Raw genomic sequence first — 19,888 nt, 5'->3', positions numbered from 1 at the left:
TCGTTGAACTAAGATTAGAACAGAGTGAATTTTTAAATTATTTTACTTAAAATGTTAAGGCAAAGAAACCGAGGACTTGGTGGCAAGAATATTCTGGCAGAGCGAATAACGATAAGACGTGCTCGATTTCAGTTCATATTTACGACATATTCTATTTTAACATCATCTGGCTTAGCTTAGCTAACACGACGGTTGGCGAAGGCGAGGCGAATTCGCGAAGAGCGCGAGAGAGCTTTATTATGGTCCCGCTTTCGCATTAAACTAATATACACTTTCTTTCAAGATTTGATACCATCTTAACTAAATTACACTAATCCGACCAACATTGGGCCCGTTGAACGCCTTAACGACTTCAACACACTGGAAGCGGGCCTGTTTATGGATCGCCGTTCGGAAAACAGCTCCATCGCACTTTTTAAGGTCGACGACCGTGATCATACCTTCCTCCCCTGTGTACGTCGATCCGCCCTAGGAGCCACTGTTGAGGCGGCAGGGTGTCCTCTGCCTTGACGATGAGCTATCCTGCTCGACGTTGTCCTGTTGGGTCTGCCGCTTGCCTCGGATTTGTAGGCGCAGGATATACTTCCGGGACCATCGCCGCCAATACATTTGCCTGGTTGACGAGAACAGCCGGCATCACCGCAAACGGTTGAGACCCGGGTTCCGGTCTGCCTCCCATAGTACGCACATATGCGCAGCTCTTAGGGGTAAAAGTGGTAGCTCGCTTATAGAAAGAAGTCAGTATTTATATCTGAAACAATTTCTAAGTGAACCGTCTTAGACGAAAGTGAAACTTGGCATCGTATGATATAGGAGCGTTAGCTAGTCGACTCCAAACTCGGAACAAAGAAAAGTTGCACCAAGTATCTGTGTCTTCATGGATGAATAGATTCAATCGATGAAGACTTGGGCCGACCTTCGAGCTTTTAAGAATTTTTTCAATTTTTATATGATGGGAGCATCATATCTGAATTATTTCGAAAATATTGACCGCTTCATTATATTCAGTTGGATGTCTTTGCATTTGCTTATAAAGCGGGACATAGACGCGATCAGTATAAGTAGTTTTAGGTGACGCAAGACTTCCTCTTCCCGTTATCCTCTTCGTCCTTCAGAAACGGTGGTCCGGTGACTGCCCAATTTCGTCGTCAAAACCTCTAGAAACTATATCTGCTGGGTTCTGCTGTGTTGGAAAAGGCAGCCCTGTAGCTTCTATGGATCATTCTTAAATGTCCGCAACCCTGTTCGAAGCGAATGTCGACAACGAATATAAATGAGATCGGATCCAATGGAGGGTAACTTTCGAATCCGACTAGGGACTTTTATTAGGGGTTTGATTTTCTCGCAGAGATCTGCAAAAAGGTGAACGACACATAACTCAAGCTTTGGGAGTGTTTTGTTTTTGACCAGCACTTCTTTCGACTTTAAAGCCAACAACGACAATTTAAAATCTTCAGAAGATTTGCTAAGAATGTAGACGTAAGCTCCATAAGCTCTCATGGATGCGTCGAAAAAAATCATTTAACTGCACCGGTGACATTGGATCGGTATGCACAAACCGAGGAATAGCCATCTCGTCTAATTGAGACAGGGTTCTTTTCAGCATATTCCATACTGTTTCCAATTGCAGCGGAATCGATTCATCCCAGTCTAACTTATTAAGCCAAAGTTTCTGCAATAGGATCTTTCCTTTAATTACAATGGGACTTAAAAAGCCGAGGGGGTCAAACAGCTTGGATGTCACCGATAAAATGTTCCGTTTCGTCAATCTTAAGCTTGAAGGCATCTTTGCTATGCAACCACGATATTCCTAACGCCTTAGTTGACTATGAATTCGAGATAGGTATTGACTTAACTGTGCTCTCAGATGCAGTGACCTCAGGTTAGTTTCAAAGCCACTTTGTCAATTCCAAACCTGCCTTTTGAAGAACCTGAGACACTTCAGACTTGATGGTCTGTAGCTCCTCTACGCATGCAGAACCAGTTGGCATGCCATCGACGTAAAACTCGGACCCAATTATGTAGGCAGCTCAAGGGAATGAAAGTTTCGCAGATTCACTCAACCTTTTAAAACACAGAATAGCCAAAAAGAGGGGCTGGTCCAGTACCATATGTAACGGTGTTGAGCTTATATAATCGCAGGGATAAAGGAGGGGGTCTCTTCTACACACTATGAGTTGAAACTGCCTATCCGCTTCATGAACCATCACTTGGCGATACATCCTTTTAACAACTGCAGTTGGAAGCTGACTCTTCTTTGATTATCAGTCCCACCATCAAGATGTCATTTAAGGCCACCTGAGCCGATGTTTTGAACGATGCATCGAAAACGACGCGCAACTTTGTTGACGTACTCTGGGGCCTCAACACACATTAATGCGGAATGACAGATGTGGAGTGACAGGATTTATCTGTCTGTAGGAGACCTAAGGCGAGATATTCTTCAGTAAATTTCGTGTACCTGGACTTCATATCGAGATATCGAAAAAACCTTCTCTCAAGCGACAAAACCGGCGTTTTGCAACGTCGAAGGAATTGCCGAACCCATTGCGGTAAGATTTAAACTGCAGCCTTACTTCAAACCGACCTGATGGCAATACCAGAATAGTCTTCCTGTAATGATCTTCATACAACTTGTGCTCAGGCAATAGAGTTTTCTTTGGAGTTGGCACTTCCTCCAGTCACCAAAATTTCTGTAACGCGGTGTCGATCGACACTAATGGTTCTTCGCTACAACTAAAAGTACTCACATCTAGTTTCGGGACTGAAGATTTTTATCTCCCAGATACAGCCCAACCAAGAAGGGTCTTTTGAAGAGTTGGATAGTCAGGACCTTGTTTAAATTGACCAACAGCAAGAAATTCAAAAATGAGTCGGCTCTGATTAGCATATCAATTTTTTGTGACTTATAAAAATAGTAGTCTGCTAATGATAGGTTCTTTGGGGTCTTCCAATCGCTTGCGTTCACCGATTGATCGGGATGATAACCGGAAATCGATTTCAAGATCCAGAAATCGAACGAAAATTCACTATCATCTATGAGTGGCTTCAATGCGGTGTGTATCTTTTTCTTGACTTAAAAATTTGACTCGTCTTCCCGAATCCGTAAGCGGTTCACCAGTTTTTCTGTAAAAAAAAATTCTTTTGAGACCCAGAGTCCAGACGTACTGGGGCTAAAAAAAATTCACCGCTTCTTGTGCTCACACTTACGATTAAAATAAAGCAAATCACCTTGTCCAATGACATGGCATAAGACGTGGAAGGCTTAACCAAGATAAAAGGGGCAGAAATACTCTCTTGGGAAAGTGGGAACGCTAATCTGTTATCAGGCACTGAGTTTTTGTGGAGCAGAACATGGTGTGAGGGGTCACAAGCTCGACACTTTTTGCTTTTGCATTTTGACACGAAAATGATCTACGATTGTATTGTTTGCTCAACGGTAATTCTTCCTGCTTTAACTGTTTATTCTTCAGCCGATAAATGCTGATATCGGCGATTTAACATTTTCTCACAATCGGAACAAAGTGGCAATGTCTCATAATCGAGCTGTTCCTGCCATTTTTTTGTGGTCACTGGATCGACTCTATTCAATACCAAATACATCAACATGCATTCGAAATTTTTGTGGCATCTCCTATCGATAACCGAGAACCGACAAAACTGTGTCGATAAGATAAGATAAGGAGGATGCGGATTGATGCGACAGTAAGACAAAAAAATAATGTTGAAATATTATTTACAAAGATGAGGCATTCGTTATTGTAAATCTTTTTAAGCTGGCCATCGCCTTTTAATTATTGCTCTCGGTGACTTGGTAAGCTCTAATTGTTCCTAACGCTTCACCAGAGAGACATGAAATTTAGTGATTAAATTTTTCGATAACTGGAATGCTGGCAACTTTATGAACCAAAGTTTCTAAGAGGCTGATAAAGTTTTTAAATTCTGAATAATTTCCACTAAATTTTGTCAATGCGTGCTCGCGCACGAGTTGTTGCTACTGCAGCTGATCCCCGAGTTTAGCTACTGGTAGACATAGCGACATTAATTTTGCCTTGGCCACTATAAAAAGTTCTTCCAACTCGTTGCCACATTCATCGCCACTATTTATATCTGCTATCTGTTCTTGTAATGTATTTGACTTATAAAGCATTTAAGTTTTCGAGTCGACATTGAATTCTTCTTCTAAAATCGGAATCAATCCCTGTTCCAGCCGCTCGTTTAATCCGCGAACGGTTCTGACCCGACTTCGGAGCTTGCTTTTTAACTCCTCCAGAAGAGATTTATCTTGGCCTATTTTGATTAAATAAATAAAGTAATTTACACAAGAATAATAAATAATAATGGCCGAAAATAATTTGAAATAAGCAGAACGAAACGACGATGAAATAATTATTATTAATAATACCTTTCGAATCAAAGTATACATTTATTAATATACATATACCTAATTTTGTTTATTTTTTCCTTAAGTTTATTAAAAATATAAAATGAGAACAGCAACGGAAAAAATTATTGAAATAGAAAATCAAGTCACGCATTTATTACGCAATATTAAAGTGGGTGCAAGTGACGCCGAAGAGTGTTTACTCGACGAATACAGGGTAGCGCGTCACTTGGTGGTACGCTTATCTAAGCGCGCCAAAAAAGAGTATACTCGCCAAAAAGAGGATAGCGCTTTACTTGGCTGTCCAAAAACAACAAAAACGTTTCCACCGGTGCACAAGAGAAAGCTAAGACGAAAAAGTTCAGCGCTCCAGCTGCTGATATATGTATAAGGCTTTATGTATTGGTTCGCAAACTTGGATTAACTTCCCAACTATTAAAGCGAGTTTCAACGAGAGATAGGGGACAAAAGTCATTGCAATATAACAATAAAATCAATACAATAAATAAATGTTGCGTCCAAGAGTGATTCAATTTTAAGAAGTGTATGTATGTCATTTTAAACAATATATATATACTAAATAAATTAATCATGCGAATCTAGCTCTACGATATTTATAGCGAGGTGCAATATTTCACCACAAGACAATAATCAATTAATTTGTCTCCAACTCCAGCTGATATATTTATGTAAATATATATATATTTCAGCAGCAACTTTTCTTACCTTATCCCTCGGTGAGGGCGGCAATTAGGCACATGACAATGTATTTCGTGAAACGTTTGTTTTGTTAGATTTTTGTAGGTTAACACAAAAGCGCGTTTTGGGCAAGAATTATTTCACAAGCACAATCAAAAATTACTTGTTCAGTTTCTCTATATAAATCTATACTATTATATAAAGAGGTAATGTAAGTTTGTTTGTATGTATTGAATAGGCTCCGAAAGTACTTGGCAGATTTGAAAAATTCTTTCACTGTTGGAAAGCTACATCATTCCTGAGTGTTATAGGCTATATTTCATTTAAAAAAAAAAGGAATCCTTACTAAAATTAAGATAACGTAATCCAAGGTGTTAAAAAAATATCAAAAATCTACCTTACATCTACCGCCCTCTACAGGCAGACAAAGCATTTCCTGTCAAACATTCAAAACATATTGAAATAAGGAATTGGAGATACAAATTTTATTTTTTTGTTCAGGTTCAGTAAGAAACGAAGTCTGCCACCCAAGAAGTCGAGTTTGGGTCGTCGTACTCGCAATACAGAAGCAAAAAGACGTTAGATTACGAATATGAGTGACGAAGAACGGGCCTCCACAGAGAGAGACGCAATGTCGTTATTGGCCGGATGCATCAGGTCTGCATATACTGTCAGGCTCCTTCGATTGAATCAGACGAAACTTCGGTCCGAGGAATATATCCATTTGCGGGATGCTGTGATGAATGACCGTAATACAACCAACGTTGGAAAGCTCACGATTTTGCAATCCTCATACATAGGTAGTCCACGCCAAATGCATGAATATGCTCAAGATGCCATGGCATATGTTCGTTGCTACGGCCGTCCAGACTTATTTATCACATTCACATGCAATCCAGCTTGGGACGAGATAGTACAGCTGTTATTTCCTGGACAATCGTATAGGGATAGGCATGACATCACAGCCCGTGTTTTCAGACAAAAGCTCAAGTCACTGATGGATTTTATTGTGAAACATGGAGTTTTTGGATCTGTGCGGTGCTGGATGTATTCAGTAGAATGGCAGAAGAGAGGATTGCCGCATGCGCACATACTGATTTGGCTGCATGATAAAATTACTCCAGACGAAATCGACGATGTTATATGCGCTGAGATTCCATGGGCCGAGGTTGATACGGATTTGCATGAAGTTGTCATCAAGAACATGATCCATGGCCCATGTGGTACCCTCAACCCATGTTCACCATGCATGGTAGACGGGAAGTGTTTCAAGGGATATCCTCGAGCATTTACAGCCAACACCGTAACAGGGGACGATGGATATCCTCTGTATAGGAGACGGTCAACTGAAGATGGAGGGACTTCGGCAAATTTAAACATGAGAATTGGTGATATTGAGGTAGACAATCGTTGGGTGGTTCCATACTCAACACTATTGTCAAAATCATACAAAGCGCACATCAACCTAGAATATTGCAATTCCGTGAAATCGATTAAATATATCTGCAAGTACGTGAATAAAGGCAGCGATATGGCAGCTTTTGGTGTTCAGGCAGTAAATGGTGACAACAATGCAGTACGAGTTCTCGATGAAATATCTCAATACCAGGCTGGAAGATACATAAGCAGCAACGAGGCTGCATGGAGAATTTTTTCATTCCATATTAATGAACGCTATCCAGCTTTAGTTCACTTAGAAGTCCATTAGGAGAATGGTCAACGTGTCTATTTCACAGAAAGAAATGTGCAAGAAAGAGTCCTGAATCCGCCAGCGACAACTCTGACTGCCTTCTTCACCTTATGCCAGGAAGATGATTTTGCCAGAACCTTGATGTATTCAGAAGTGCCCTCTTAACCATAATATGCCCAGCAGGTGGTCAACTAGCTCATATACCGAGGATACCGATGATCCAAAATGATATGACAGTCCCATTTAAACGGCTTCAATTTCCGGTAAAAACATCTTTCGCATTAACAATTAACAAGTCACAAGGCAAAACCTTCGAATTAGTATGGATTGATCTGCGAAAGAAATGTTTTAATCATGGTCAACTGTATGTTGGTCTATCGCGAGTCGGAGCCAATGAAAATCAATTTATTTTGCTGCCACAAAATAAAACAACATCAAATATTGTTTACAGAGAAGCTCTAACAAAATAAATGTATTTTCTTTTAGGGTTATGACCTCAATAATTGAAAAAAAAAAATTAATAAAGGATGAATATGTGTCATATTATTATTATTATTATGAATGTGTTAAAATTGACAAATCTAAATGTAATGTTTAATGCCGTGCGAAGCCGGGACGGGCTGCTAGTATATATATATGTATGTTTATATATGTATATGTATGTGCCAATTTTATATTAAATGTCTTGTCCATCCGGGGTCATCGAAGACTTTGTGGCAAGAATAGGCCGGCAGAATGAAAAACGAAAAGACGTGATCGATTTCAGTTCTCATATACGAATATTCTGTTCAACATAATCTTGGTTAGCTTAGGTTGGCGAACTTAAACTACATCCAGAGAAAAGAGAAAAAAATATCGACAACTGCTATATCAGTGCACAAATACATATAGTTCTGACCAATAAGGTTCATATATAAAATTATTCAGCCGTTCAAAGTCCGTCTCGCGAAAAGAAAGTACTTTTTTGGCTGGACGGTCATATATATTCGGTGAGTCAGACTAAATATCAAGAGTCAAATCGAAGGTAGGATGATAGGGATTTTGGGTTGCCTCAGAGGCGCCACCCTGGCTAAGCTGACTCTCGCCGGACCAGAGACAAAATAAAGATTGAACAATCACCCTAAGACAGGGATATTAAAATGGTCCCAACTCGAATGTATATTGGAAACAATCTGAATAGGTAAAAGCTGGTTCCAATAAAAAGAAAGTTCCGACCATGGAGGTATTTAGGAACGAGTAATAAAAATGGCGCTACCATTGATATATAGCTGCAAACAGAGAAATTTTATAATCGTTTAATTCCTCGAAAGTTAATAATTCTGACGTACGTGAAGAGTGAGTAAGGACTCCTCCACCTACACGACTGATGGGCCGATCTAGCCGATGTTCTGTGAACAGAGCTGGAAAAACTTCAGAGTTCAGAATCTCCGGAAGACTAAGCCGGTTTCTGTGAACACAACAACTTAATAAGCAAACGGAAGACTATCAGAACACAGGTTAGAAAGCTTGGTACGTAAGCAACATTCTGATATGAGATACCTTGAGCAGTAGGTTATTTTTTTTTGATCGGAATTGGGAGACGTTGAAAGTGCAGTGGACTTATCAGGCCTAGGAAAAGTTGTTTCTACCAGCCGCTTTTCTTTTTCTTCGCTTCGAACTCCTTGATAAGAATGTACTGTGGCCATTGTGTCAAATAGTATTTATTTTAAGTTTCTTCACCCCTGGTTTCCAAAGTTTGAGCAACGAAGAACCGTGAATCAAATATATGTCTCATAGGTGGAACAGCTGTTAGGGCATTTGGGAAGGCAGAATGGTTTTTTTTGCCGTTCCATTGTTGACCTGTAATCCGGTTCTAACACCTTGGGCGGATACATTTATATATACGGGGATTGGAGGGGTCATTATTTGGGACCCCCAGGGGACAAAACAGATATCACCGTCGGTACGGGCACTTCATCGGTACATTCGGGCAACGAATTTTTTATACTGCTCGATCTCAGCACTTAATATCGTAACATAGCTCACCGTTCGTGATGCAACACCAATACACTTGGCGTGTAAATGGTTGTTGCACAGCCAGCAGCTGATGGTGAGGTCACCTACCGTAATGGGCTTTTTGCAGGTTTTGGCAAAACAGACGATTTTAGAATACATTTTCGGGACATAGCACTTCATTTAACTTTTGAAGATAAGCGACGGTGAGCGATAGATAAAAGATATATAATCATCACAAAGAGAGGTAGAGAGCAGGGGAATGAAATAGAGTGGGTGTTAGCAACAAATTTTAGCTGCCGCGATGTCGCAGTCAACGGCTAAACAAGGAAGGCACAAAGATGAATGCAAAAGAAATAAATAATAGATTAAAAAAACTAAAAAAACGCGCTTTTATAAATAACCGAACTAAAAACAAGAAAATAATTTTTAATTACAAACAAAATTATTAACTTCAGTCATAGTATCTATATATACAAAAATGCTCTGTTCGTGTCTACTTCCTTTATAGACTTTAAAAGTTCTGAACCATTTAAGCCCAAATTTTGGCACGACATGCGTTGAGGTTCCAGCTCGGTTATTGTCTACTTTTGATGTTGATAGCTTATCTGCCCCGCTCTCCGTGCCCCTACTGCTGCGCCCTCTACAGGCAGCCAGCTGAATCGAAGCATTTCCTGTCAAACATCCCAAAAATATTGAAATAAGAAATTGGAGATTAAAATTTTATATTTTTGTTCAGTTTCAGTAAGAAACGAAGTCATGCCACCCAAGAAGTCGAGTTTGGGTCGTCGTACTCGCAATACAGAAGCAAAAAGACGTAAGAGTACGAATATGACTGACGAAGAGCGGGCCTCCATCCGAGAGACTGAGCGGCTGAGAGTAATGCAGATGCACAACGCGGAAGACGAGCAGATAGGCTTTAGAGAAAACGATTGAGAGTTAGGCAGTCGCGTTCTGCAGCAATCGATTTGATTCACTCTCAAAATAATGAACGCGACAGGGCAAGGGTAGCTAAAGCGCGTTTAAAGCTTGCAGAAGATCAAAACCTGCAATACAATCGTCTTGCATTCCGATATAGTCCAACTGTTGATTATAGCTCGAATCGCAATGTCGTTATTGGCCGGATGCATCATGTGTGCACATACTGTCAGGCTCTCAAATTCAAAAACGAACCAAAAGGATTGTGTTGCGCTTTCGGGAAAGTGAAATTGCCTCAACTTATAGCACCACCAGAGCCTCTGCGCTCTCTATTCGCTGGATCTAGTGCTGAATCGAAGCATTTCCTGTCGAACATTAGGAAATACAACTCTTGCTTCCAAATGACGTCATTTGGTGCGGAAATTATAACTGCGCAATTCATGCCAACTTTTAAAATCAAAGGACAAATCTATCACAAAGCAGGTTCCCTGCTTCCGTTCCCAGACAGCGAACACAAATTTCTTCAAATGTACTTCATTGGTGATCATGGAGAGGAAGTAGATGCTCGTTATGTAATCAATACCTCACTGAAGAGGCACATTATTTCGCAGCTACAGAAGCTTTTTCACGAAAGGAACCATTTGGTGCGTTTGTTCAAAACAACAATCGATATGATGCCTTCGGATACCCATAAAATTGTCATTCATGCAGACAAAATGCCTGCTGGAGAACATATCAGGAGATATAATGCTCCAACTATAGATGAAGTGGCAATTGTCATAGTCGGGGATCAGTTTCAACCTCGAGATATTATTCTCCATCGACGAAACGATCGCTTTGTAAACGTCACAGAAACTTACCGTTGTTACGATGCTTTGCAGTATCCACTCATCTTCTGGGATGGTGCCGATGGATACCATTTCAATGTGAGGATGGTAGATCCAGTCAATGGTGTAGAAACGAATAAAAAGTGCAGCGCGATTAACTTTTACTCATACCGATTAATGGTTCGGAGGACCGATGACAATCATAAATTGAAATGTCGTCAGTTGTTTCATCAGTACATTGTCGATATGTATACAAAAATTAAAACAGAACGTTTGCTGTTCCTCCGATTGAATCAGGCGAAACTTCGGTCCGAGGAATATATCCACTTGCGGGATGCTGTGATGAATGACAGTAATACAACCAACGTTGGAAAGCTCACGATTTTGCCATCCTCATACATAGGTAGTCCACGCCACATGCATGAATATGCTCAAAATGCCATGGCAAATGTTCGTTGCCACGGCCGTCCAGACTTATTTATCACCTTCACATGCAATCCAGCTTGGGACGAGATAGTACAACTGTTATTTCCTGGACAATCGTATAGGGATAGGCATGACATCACAGCCCGTGTTTTCAGACAAAAGCTCAAGTCACTGATGGATTTCATTGTGAAACATGGAGTTTTTGGATCTGTGCGGTGATGGATGTATTCAGTAGAATGGCAGAAGAGAGGATAGCCGCATGCGCACATACTGATTTGGCTGTATGATAAAATTACTCCAGACGAAATTGACGATGTGATATGCGCTGAGATTCCATGGGCAGAGGTTGATACGGATTTGCATGCAGTTGTCATCAAGAACATAATCCATGGCCCATGTGGTACCCTCAACCCATGTTCACCATGCATGGTAGACGGGAAGTGTTTCAAGCGATATCCTCGAGCATTTACAGCCAACACCGTAACAGGGGACGATGGATATCCTCTGTATAGGAGACGGTCAACTGAAGATGGAGGGACTTCGGCAAATTTAAACATAAGAATTGGTGATATTGAGGTAGACAATCGTTAGGTGGTTCCATACTCACCACTATTGTCAAAATCATACAAAGCGCACATCAACCTAGAATATTGCAATTTTGTGAAATCGATTAAATATATCTGCAAGTACGTGAATAAAGGCAGCGATATGGCAGTTTTTGGTGTTCAGGCAGAAAATGGTGACAACAATGCAGTACGAGTTGTCGATGAAATATCTCAATAACATATCGTTCCACATTCATGAAAGCTATCCAGCTTTAGTTCACTTGGCAGTCCATTTGGAGAATGGTCAACGTGTCTATTTCACAAAACTAAATATGCAAGAAAGAGTCCTGAATCCGCCTGCGCCAACTCTGACTGCCTTCTTCGCCTTATGCCAGGAAGATGATTTTGCCAGAACCTTGATGTATTCAGAAGTGCCCTCTTATTACACGTGGAATGGCACTAAAAAGTGTTCGCGCGACGATAACGAGGCGAGCCCGTCGAAGGACAACCTAGCATCTTCAAGGAGAATACAATCGGTAGACTCTATGCAGTGCATCCTAATCAAGATGAATGTTTCTTCCTTCGCATGCTGTTGGTGAACGTGGCCGGTCTCAGGTCTTTCCAGTATTTGAAAAATCTCAACGACATCACACATGCGTGCAACCACAATATGCCACAGAGAAACGTGGTAGGGTACAGCTAGTATAATTATAAACAAGATCACTAAATTCACAGTTAAAAGCGTGGGGTGCATCCGGAGACACGGTAGTATCTCGCGCCAAGTACCTGTTAATTTTTTTTTTCTTTAGTTAATTATATCAATCATTGTTTTAACATGTATTCAGTTCGTTTTTTGCTGTAAATTTGTCATTTGACTGATATATTGGGTGGGCAAGAAAGTCATCGTTTTTAATCTAATTTATTTACGACTAATCGAGCACCAGAGTCAAATTTTTTAGTATCGTTTTAAAGTTTATTGTCTTAGGTACTATCGACGAAAATTTGGTATTTATTCGATGAAATTTGTGGAAGCTATAGCAAATTAAACATGGAGGACCAAAGGGAGCATTTTCGGCATATTTTGCTTTTTTACTTCTGAAAAGGAAAAAAAGCGGTCAAAGCTCGCGAAAAATTGTGCGAAGTGTATGGTAAAGATGCCATGAGTGATCGCCAATATCAGAGCTGGTTTGCCAAATTCAGGCTTGGAGATTTTGGAGTTAAAGACTCCCCACGTTCTGGTCGACCATCGGCCGTTTTTGACGAACAAATTCAGGCTTTGCTGGATGAAAACCGGCGTTATTCAACGCGGGAGATGTCAGAGAAGCTCAGTGTGTCGCATACAACGTTTGAAAACCATTTGAAGAAACTTGGCTACGTAAGCAAGCTCGATGTTTGGGTTCCGCATAACATAAAGGAAATTCACCTAACTAAGCATATCAACATCTGCTTTTCTCTGCTGCAACGGATTAAAAACGATCCTTTTTTGAAGCGGATCATTACTGGCGACGAAAAGTGGTTTGTTTACAATAATGTCCAACGAAAAAGATCATGGAGCAAGAAAGATGAGCCACCCCAAGCCACATCAAAGCCCGATATCCATCAGAGGGAAGTTATGCTGTCTGTTTGGTGGAATTGGAAGGGTGTAGTGCATTTTGAGCTGATGGGACGGAATGAAATCAACAATTCAGATGTGTACTGTCGCCAGCTATCCAATTTGGAGGAAAAAATTAAGGAAAAGGAGCCGGCATTAGCTAATCGCAAGGGTATAGTCTTTCACCATGACAACGCTAGGCCTCACACATCTTTGGTCACTCGGCAAAAATTAACGGAGCTGAATTGGGAAGTGCTTCCACATCCACCTTATAGTCCGGACTTAGGACCTTCAGATTACCATTTGTTTCGCTCTCTTCAAAACTCTTTGAATGGTAAAAACTTTGATTCAGATGAGGCTGTCGAAAACCACTTGTCCCGATTCTTTGGTGGAAAAGATCAAAAGTTCTTCGAGCGCGGAATTATGCAGCTGCCCGAGAGATGGTCATTAGTGGTCGAACAAAACGGCCAATACATAATTGATTAATTATAAGTCCTGATATAAATAAATCATCTTTGAAAATATTGAAAAAAAAAACGACATGACTTTCTTGCCAACCCAATACATAATGCTGTCCACTTAGCACAAAGTTTAAATATATACGTGCTTTTGTAAATCTAATAATTTTTTGTAAATATCAGAGATTCTCTTTTATATTTTATTTTTTCATAACTCTCCCCGTACAGATAGTTGCCCTTAGAATAATTGTAACATTGATTATAGATGCACCCCACGCTTTTAACTCTGAATTTAGGGATCTTGTTTATAATTATATACATTACTCTGAATTTAATAATTTTGTATGTAATTATAAATTATTTTCTTCTTTTTAGTTCGGTTATTTATAAAAGCGTATATTTTTTTAGTTTTTTTAAAGTATTATTTATTTTCTATTTTTTAGTGCGCGCAGATCGCGCTCTAGCTCTGTCTCTCTTTCTCCTTTGCGGAGGATCTTTAATAGAATTTATCAATCCTGACGATCCTAATCAGGATAATGAAAAATGTTTATCAATTTATTGCATTGTCATCGGTCCTTGAGAAGTATGCAAAGTTTCATGTTTATTAGATATTTGGAAACCTTTGAAAATAGTGTTCAAAGATTCCGTTACACACATACATAGATACATACATACATCCCGAACTAATAAAAACGTATTAAAAAAAAGATAAGCACATACAATTTAAAACTGAAAAAAATAAACACAATTACGTAAACAAATAAGAATAGCTGCATGCACACGCGAAGTGAACGGGAAGTTTATAAACACAAGATAGAAGATTTAAATTGAAACCCTGGTTTATGCAAAATTAAAACACAAATCGATTTGCTTGCTGATTTTAGAAGGTTAAAAAAAAAGTAGTTGACATACCATTCCAAATTTTTTTTATTCTTGTAACACACATACTGAAGTTTTCATTACACAGTTTTAAAGATTACATCGGACAAGTTATGGCCGCCGTTTTCAATGCACTGAGATACCCGATTTTCGAAGCTCAGCTGAACTCTCTCAAGCATATCGACGGGTATCTTTGCGATTGGTTGCCGAATGTTATTCTTCAGGTCGTTTAGGATTCGATGCCGATCGGTGTAAACGATCTATTTGAGGAAGCCCCATAGTAAGAAATCGCACGGCGCCGGAATGAGCGCGCCGGCCACGTGACCCCTCAATGAGATTAGACGACCGGGGAAATGTTTCTTCAAAAGATCCATTGACGTTCGTGCTGTGTGGGCCGTGGCTCCATCTTGTTGAAACCACACATCACCAAGGTCCAGTTCATCAAGTTTTAGAATGAAAAATTCTTCAATCATCTGTCTATAGCGAGTACGGAAGGCACGTTGAGTGGCAATTACGGAACGACCGTTGGAAAAGTAAGCCTCGTCCAATGCATGATGGCGACTGACTGCGGAGTAGACGAAACTTCTGGAAGTCCCCTAAAACATGAGACACTCCCCACCCTTACCCGACCACTCCCCGCCGCTTGGCGCCAAAAACAAATCAGCAAGTTTTTGTGACGCGCCCTGTATATCTTATATGTTGCAATATTGATAAACCCCTCCACCCCTCAAAACCCAGCAGGGCAGTATTCCATCGGTAGCGGTTTTTCTTTTGCAATTACCCGTCAGTCCTTGACGTTCCTAGGGTTTGCCAGGATTTGATTGAGGAGTTTTTGTGCTAGGTATTGCTGCTGAAAGACAGTTTCATGTGGGGTTTCACACAGTAAGAGTTATCTTAGTTGTTTTACCCTACCCTACCACTTTCTGAAATCTAAGGATAACATACATTCCCTTCAATACCAAAATTCCTTTCCTCCGATTCCTGGTGTCATATTCTAAAAACAAAAACAAATCTCATGAGTTTCGGTAAGAGAGCTCCGAAACAAAGTAGGTAATGAAAATTCTACCTGTCGGATATGCCAAACAAAAAATTGTTGTTTTTGAAGGGATTTGGAGCAGCGGTTCCGAAATTAGATTGAGATGATGAAAAATATTATTTAACAAAAAAAGGAATCAAATCGTCTCGTTGTTGAAATCGATTTTTTCGCAGCTCTTATGGCAGCTGAAGTATTCACAAGTGTTTTGCAATTTAATTTATTAAATATTGGTAAAAGGTAAGTGTCTTATTTTTATTCAGTTAATAAATTCATTTGCAGATTTGCTTTTGAACCTGGATTTTTTTTAAGCCTGGACGGTGTGAACGGGAAAGCCATTATTTTTCCAGAATTTGTTTTATTTAATTGGTATGTTAATTAATTAAGTGTTGTTCGACGGACAAGACGATGAATTGCCGTCGGCAATTTTTACTCCCACGGATTTTTTCTTGAGGCTGGAGATATAAAGTTGGGGAAACAGGCCCTTTGATTTCCTCTAGCCGGCTGGCCGTAGAATATCCAGTTAAGTAGATTAGGTTAGAGGGATGAGTGTCCCTCCTTAACTGCAGGCCTAGACACGCCGCTCCCAAGAAGACTAAACTCCTAACTCCTGGATGCTCAGTGATTCGAGCAGGTCACGCAGGTGAGCGACATCTACTCTCAAAAGTTTCTGCATGAACGACTGGGGAAACATGTGAATCATGTCATTAGTCTCTTCCATCACGCGCATGTATTTTGAGAGATTTGCCGTGTGTCTCACGAATGCAAATTCCTCCCGTACTAATATTCGACCATCAATGATGGGAATGTACTTGGCCTGCGAGTAGTCCGTGAATTGTGCCGATGTTAGGGTCAAAAGGAATAACAGAGGTATAGAAGTGAACCTGTTAATTTAAGAAGCCCATCACCAAACATATAAAATAAAGCGTAGAAGACCGTAAGTAAAAACAATGATAATAATGATAATGGCAAATGAAAACAAGAAAACTTATGGGCTCCTCACTAACCGTCCTGATGGTAGCAACACGTCGGTTGTAAGGCAGGGCCTCGTTGGGGTTTGCAAAGGCTTTCTTTCGTTCGCCAAGCATTTTGATAAAGACCTCTCTAACTAGAGGCGGCGCGTCCGAGAAATAAATGTTGGTAAAATTGACGTCGGAGCACGATTGGAATTCTAACTTTTCTCCTTCGGAGCCCCATTTGAGGTGGCCGGAAGCTAGACAAAGCGATGCCCCTTCCCGTTTTAACAGGTCAAAGCCAATTATGGCAACAAAGGAGGACAGATCTGATAATATGAAGAACGTGGCCTTCAAGTTAAATAGGGAGACATAGCACTTTTTAGTGATAGTGGTGACGCCATGGATCGTGAATGACGATTCTGCTTGGCGCACGTCCTTCAATCCCTCGTATGGACGGATGAAATTTTTTGCCGTCTGATGACGGGTAGCAGGGATTTTCCCCTAAAAAATTAATAGCGTCCGTAATATGTGGTTAACCCTTTGCCTCTTGGGCGGGCCGGATCGATCGGACCCGGACGGCATCCTATTTTGGTAGGCCGGCGCTTGAGATGGCTTGAGCTTCCTAGACATTGAAGGTTCAACCTCCATGGGCTCTGGGGTGTTCTCACGACGCCTGTCGTTGCTCGGAGCGGAGTGCATCTGAGCCTTGTGTTGTTTAGTGAAATGCGGGTTTTTTCCCGCACTCACTTGGGGGTGCCCTTGATAAGACGTTTGTTAGCGATCTTGCGCCTTTGGAATTTACTTAATGTCCCTAACCTCCGATGTTGCGAAAGTGTATCTCTCGTGGTTTGATTCCACCTCTTGAGCCAATGCCAACGCGGTTGGCATGTCTTTCGGCTTTGGCGAAAAAAGAACATCGAAGAGGCTGCGCTTGAGGCCCGAAATAAAAATACGGAGCGCATCATCCCGGAATTTTTCGCACAAAATTCTTGCCGCCGAAGCTTCGTACGACATAGTTGCCTTATTCGTGAGTAAGGTGAGTCTTTTCTCAAGCTCGTCATAGGAGCGTGAGGCTTCCCTGTCTGATGGTGCCCATCTCCTGCTTGATGACGTGAATCTGTCGCTTGTCACGAGGATAGCATTGCATCGGCTGGGCCCCTAATCTTACTCCTAATTATGACTACCGCCTGATAATGGCGTGAGCTATCAACATAATTCCAATATATGTAATATGCGGCTACTGCCGCTTGCCACCAAGAGACGTATGTTTCTTGTGCCCCCGTAATTTCGGGCAGGCATTTAACGGCATCTTAAGGCTCATTGCATTGAACATTGCCTTTGATGTCAATGGGCTTGATTTTTGGAGCCTCTGCTTGTGTGGATGCGACTTGCGTCGCTGCCACTTGGGCGGCCAACTGCTCTATGACTTGGGGCAATTCCTGTTCTTTGCCGACCCTGTCCGCCAGGGCATGGTTAACCGCGGCCTGAATTATAGCTTTAAGCTGATCTGAGTACATAATTTCTACTGTAGGGTTAGCGGGTGCCCGTATTGGGGTAGAAGTACGCGGGGGCCCTTCACTATCAGACTCTGAGTCACTAGCGTATGGTTTGTTTTTTCCTATACTGATGGAATGGAGAGCTCATATGTAGCCAAGTTAAATCTTGTAAATAAATGCTTGCTCAAGCTATTCTGCCCATGAAGGCAATTGGCATGGCAAAGGGTATGCGGGGACGGAGCCGCCTTTAGCAACAAAGTATTTGAGCTCGTCGAACAGAGCTGCTGCCCTGTCAAGCAGCGATAGGGCCAGGGGTATGCGGGGACTGAGCCTCCGCTACGAAAAACAAAGAAGTGAAGAACAACAATTTGCCACACAAATACACATGGAGCCGTATCGGCTTTGCAGCAATGGAGTGGGGGCAATGAATTATGTACTGCGAGGCAAATACTAAGAATTTAGGGTCTAAGCAAAAAGACACAACGAATAATATAAATGAATTCACAATTTATGAATATCCAAAGGGCAGAATTAAACGCCGATGTTTAGTGAAAAATAATTTTAAATAAATTCACGTCTATTTTTTTTTTTTCACCGGCGGCCTTACGCTCAGGCCGATATATCTAATATTCGTACTTATTTGTGGCAATAAAATAAAATGCAAACAATACACAGACAGCCATAACAACGTAAAACAAATATTATTATCGCACATATAAGTCACCATTTGTATACACGAATACACGATGCCCCTTGCAATAAAGCCTTTTACGGCTGATGGCAGGTTGCAAACACGATCCTTGCAAACACCTTTTTTTTATGCATCAGGTCGATCCCAACCCTTAAGGAAACCTGGGTAACGCTTAATCTTGACGCCATGTGGTACGTTGGCGATGTGGTTTGACCGCATGGTTGCCGGCGTTGAGGAGTCGAAACGTCGTGAACGTGGTGAGATATCGCACCTGGTTGCCGGCGTTGAGGAGTCGAAACGTCGTGAACGTGGTGAGATATCGCACCTGATCGGGACTAAGGACGACTCAGTACTGGTAAGACTAAGAATCTCTTCACGGCGATCGCCCTCGCACTGATTTGAATGAAAAAGTATAAAACTAATCGTTCTGGCACCAAGGGGGTGCTTTTGGCACGCCTGCCTTATAAGGTGATTGCGCTGGCTGTATAGAATTATATAGGAATTTGTTCAACGATCCATCGGAAGCATATAAAATTGGCTTTGAAAACACAAAACACGCTTCTAGTGGCTGATGTGGCCCTGTGAGTATCAATCTTATAATTATTTCTTGCCTAAGAAGAGAGCCTAAAATGTTGTTCCTACATCAGCACAGGAGCACCAAAGGACAGCTGAGGACAGACGTAAACTGTCGTTTCTGACTTACTTCTTAAGGTGGGAGTTCTGACGAAATAACAGGGAGAGTTTAGCGGAATTCCCGCTACTTGCAACTTCGAACTTCAGTGGTGGGTTTTGGAGAGAGGGCGGGCAAGTTGAAGATTGGGACCTATTCAAACAGATTGATGGAATTGGTTTTTGTCGTCTTGTTGCAAGAAATATAAGTTGATTTAGGTAATTCCGATTGTTAGTGTTCTCGAAAAATAGTCTAGATTCAAAGCTATCTAAGTTTCGACCTTTGTAGAATAATGGAGAAGCGTAATAAAACAAAATCAAGTATGGAGAATAAAAGTTTAATAAATTCTGCTTTAAATAGATTTTCTTAATTCAATCCAAGTTTGCTTATTTTTTAGATAAAGTTCATATTTTATTATTATAACGTTATTAACGTTTTTAAATAACCAAAATGTGTACAGTTTCAGGCATAATAAGAATCTTATTTTTCGTTTTTCTTAACTCTACTTGTAAACGCAGGATGCAAACAAAGTTAATAATTATAATTATATTTTAAGCAAAACTTATTAAACTTTCATTTTGCATACTGAATTTTGTTGTAATACGCTTCCCCATTATTTTACAACGGTCGAAT

The 19,888-nt window shown here is 40.8% G+C and overlaps 1 protein-coding gene, 1 long non-coding RNA gene and 1 pseudogene across 4 annotated transcripts in view; 2 read left to right on the top strand and 1 right to left on the bottom strand.

The window, feature by feature from the left end:
- Positions 1 to 19,888, top strand: part of LOC147644614 (uncharacterized) — a 212,046-nt gene that overhangs the window by 37,100 nt on the left and 155,058 nt on the right. The window lies entirely within an intron of this gene.
- The window catches only part of LOC147644617 (uncharacterized), a 323,333-nt pseudogene that overhangs the window by 268,714 nt on the left and 34,731 nt on the right, over positions 1 to 19,888 (bottom strand).
- LOC110180226 (uncharacterized) overlaps positions 1,823 to 19,888 on the top strand; it is a 37,757-nt gene continuing 19,691 nt past the window's right edge. The window contains exons 1-2 of one of the 2 annotated variants that reach the window (XM_086826069.1): positions 1,823 to 18,940; positions 19,024 to 19,473. In XM_086826069.1, the coding sequence (XP_086682195.1) occupies positions 18,788 to 18,940; positions 19,024 to 19,074 (204 nt within the window). In that variant the 5' untranslated portion in view covers positions 1,823 to 18,787 and the 3' untranslated portion in view covers positions 19,075 to 19,473. Of the gene's footprint in view, positions 19,474 to 19,888 lie in introns of both variants that reach the window. The other variant, XM_086826068.1, reaches the window with a different exon arrangement.

Source organism: Drosophila serrata, unplaced genomic scaffold (genome assembly GCF_035046125.1).
Source record: "Drosophila serrata isolate PLE 108 unplaced genomic scaffold, ASM3504612v1 contig_128, whole genome shotgun sequence".
Taxonomy (NCBI): domain Eukaryota; kingdom Metazoa; phylum Arthropoda; class Insecta; order Diptera; family Drosophilidae; genus Drosophila; species Drosophila serrata.
Note: the sequence above shows the minus strand (reverse complement) of the source record. Positions and strands in the feature narration are given on the sequence as shown.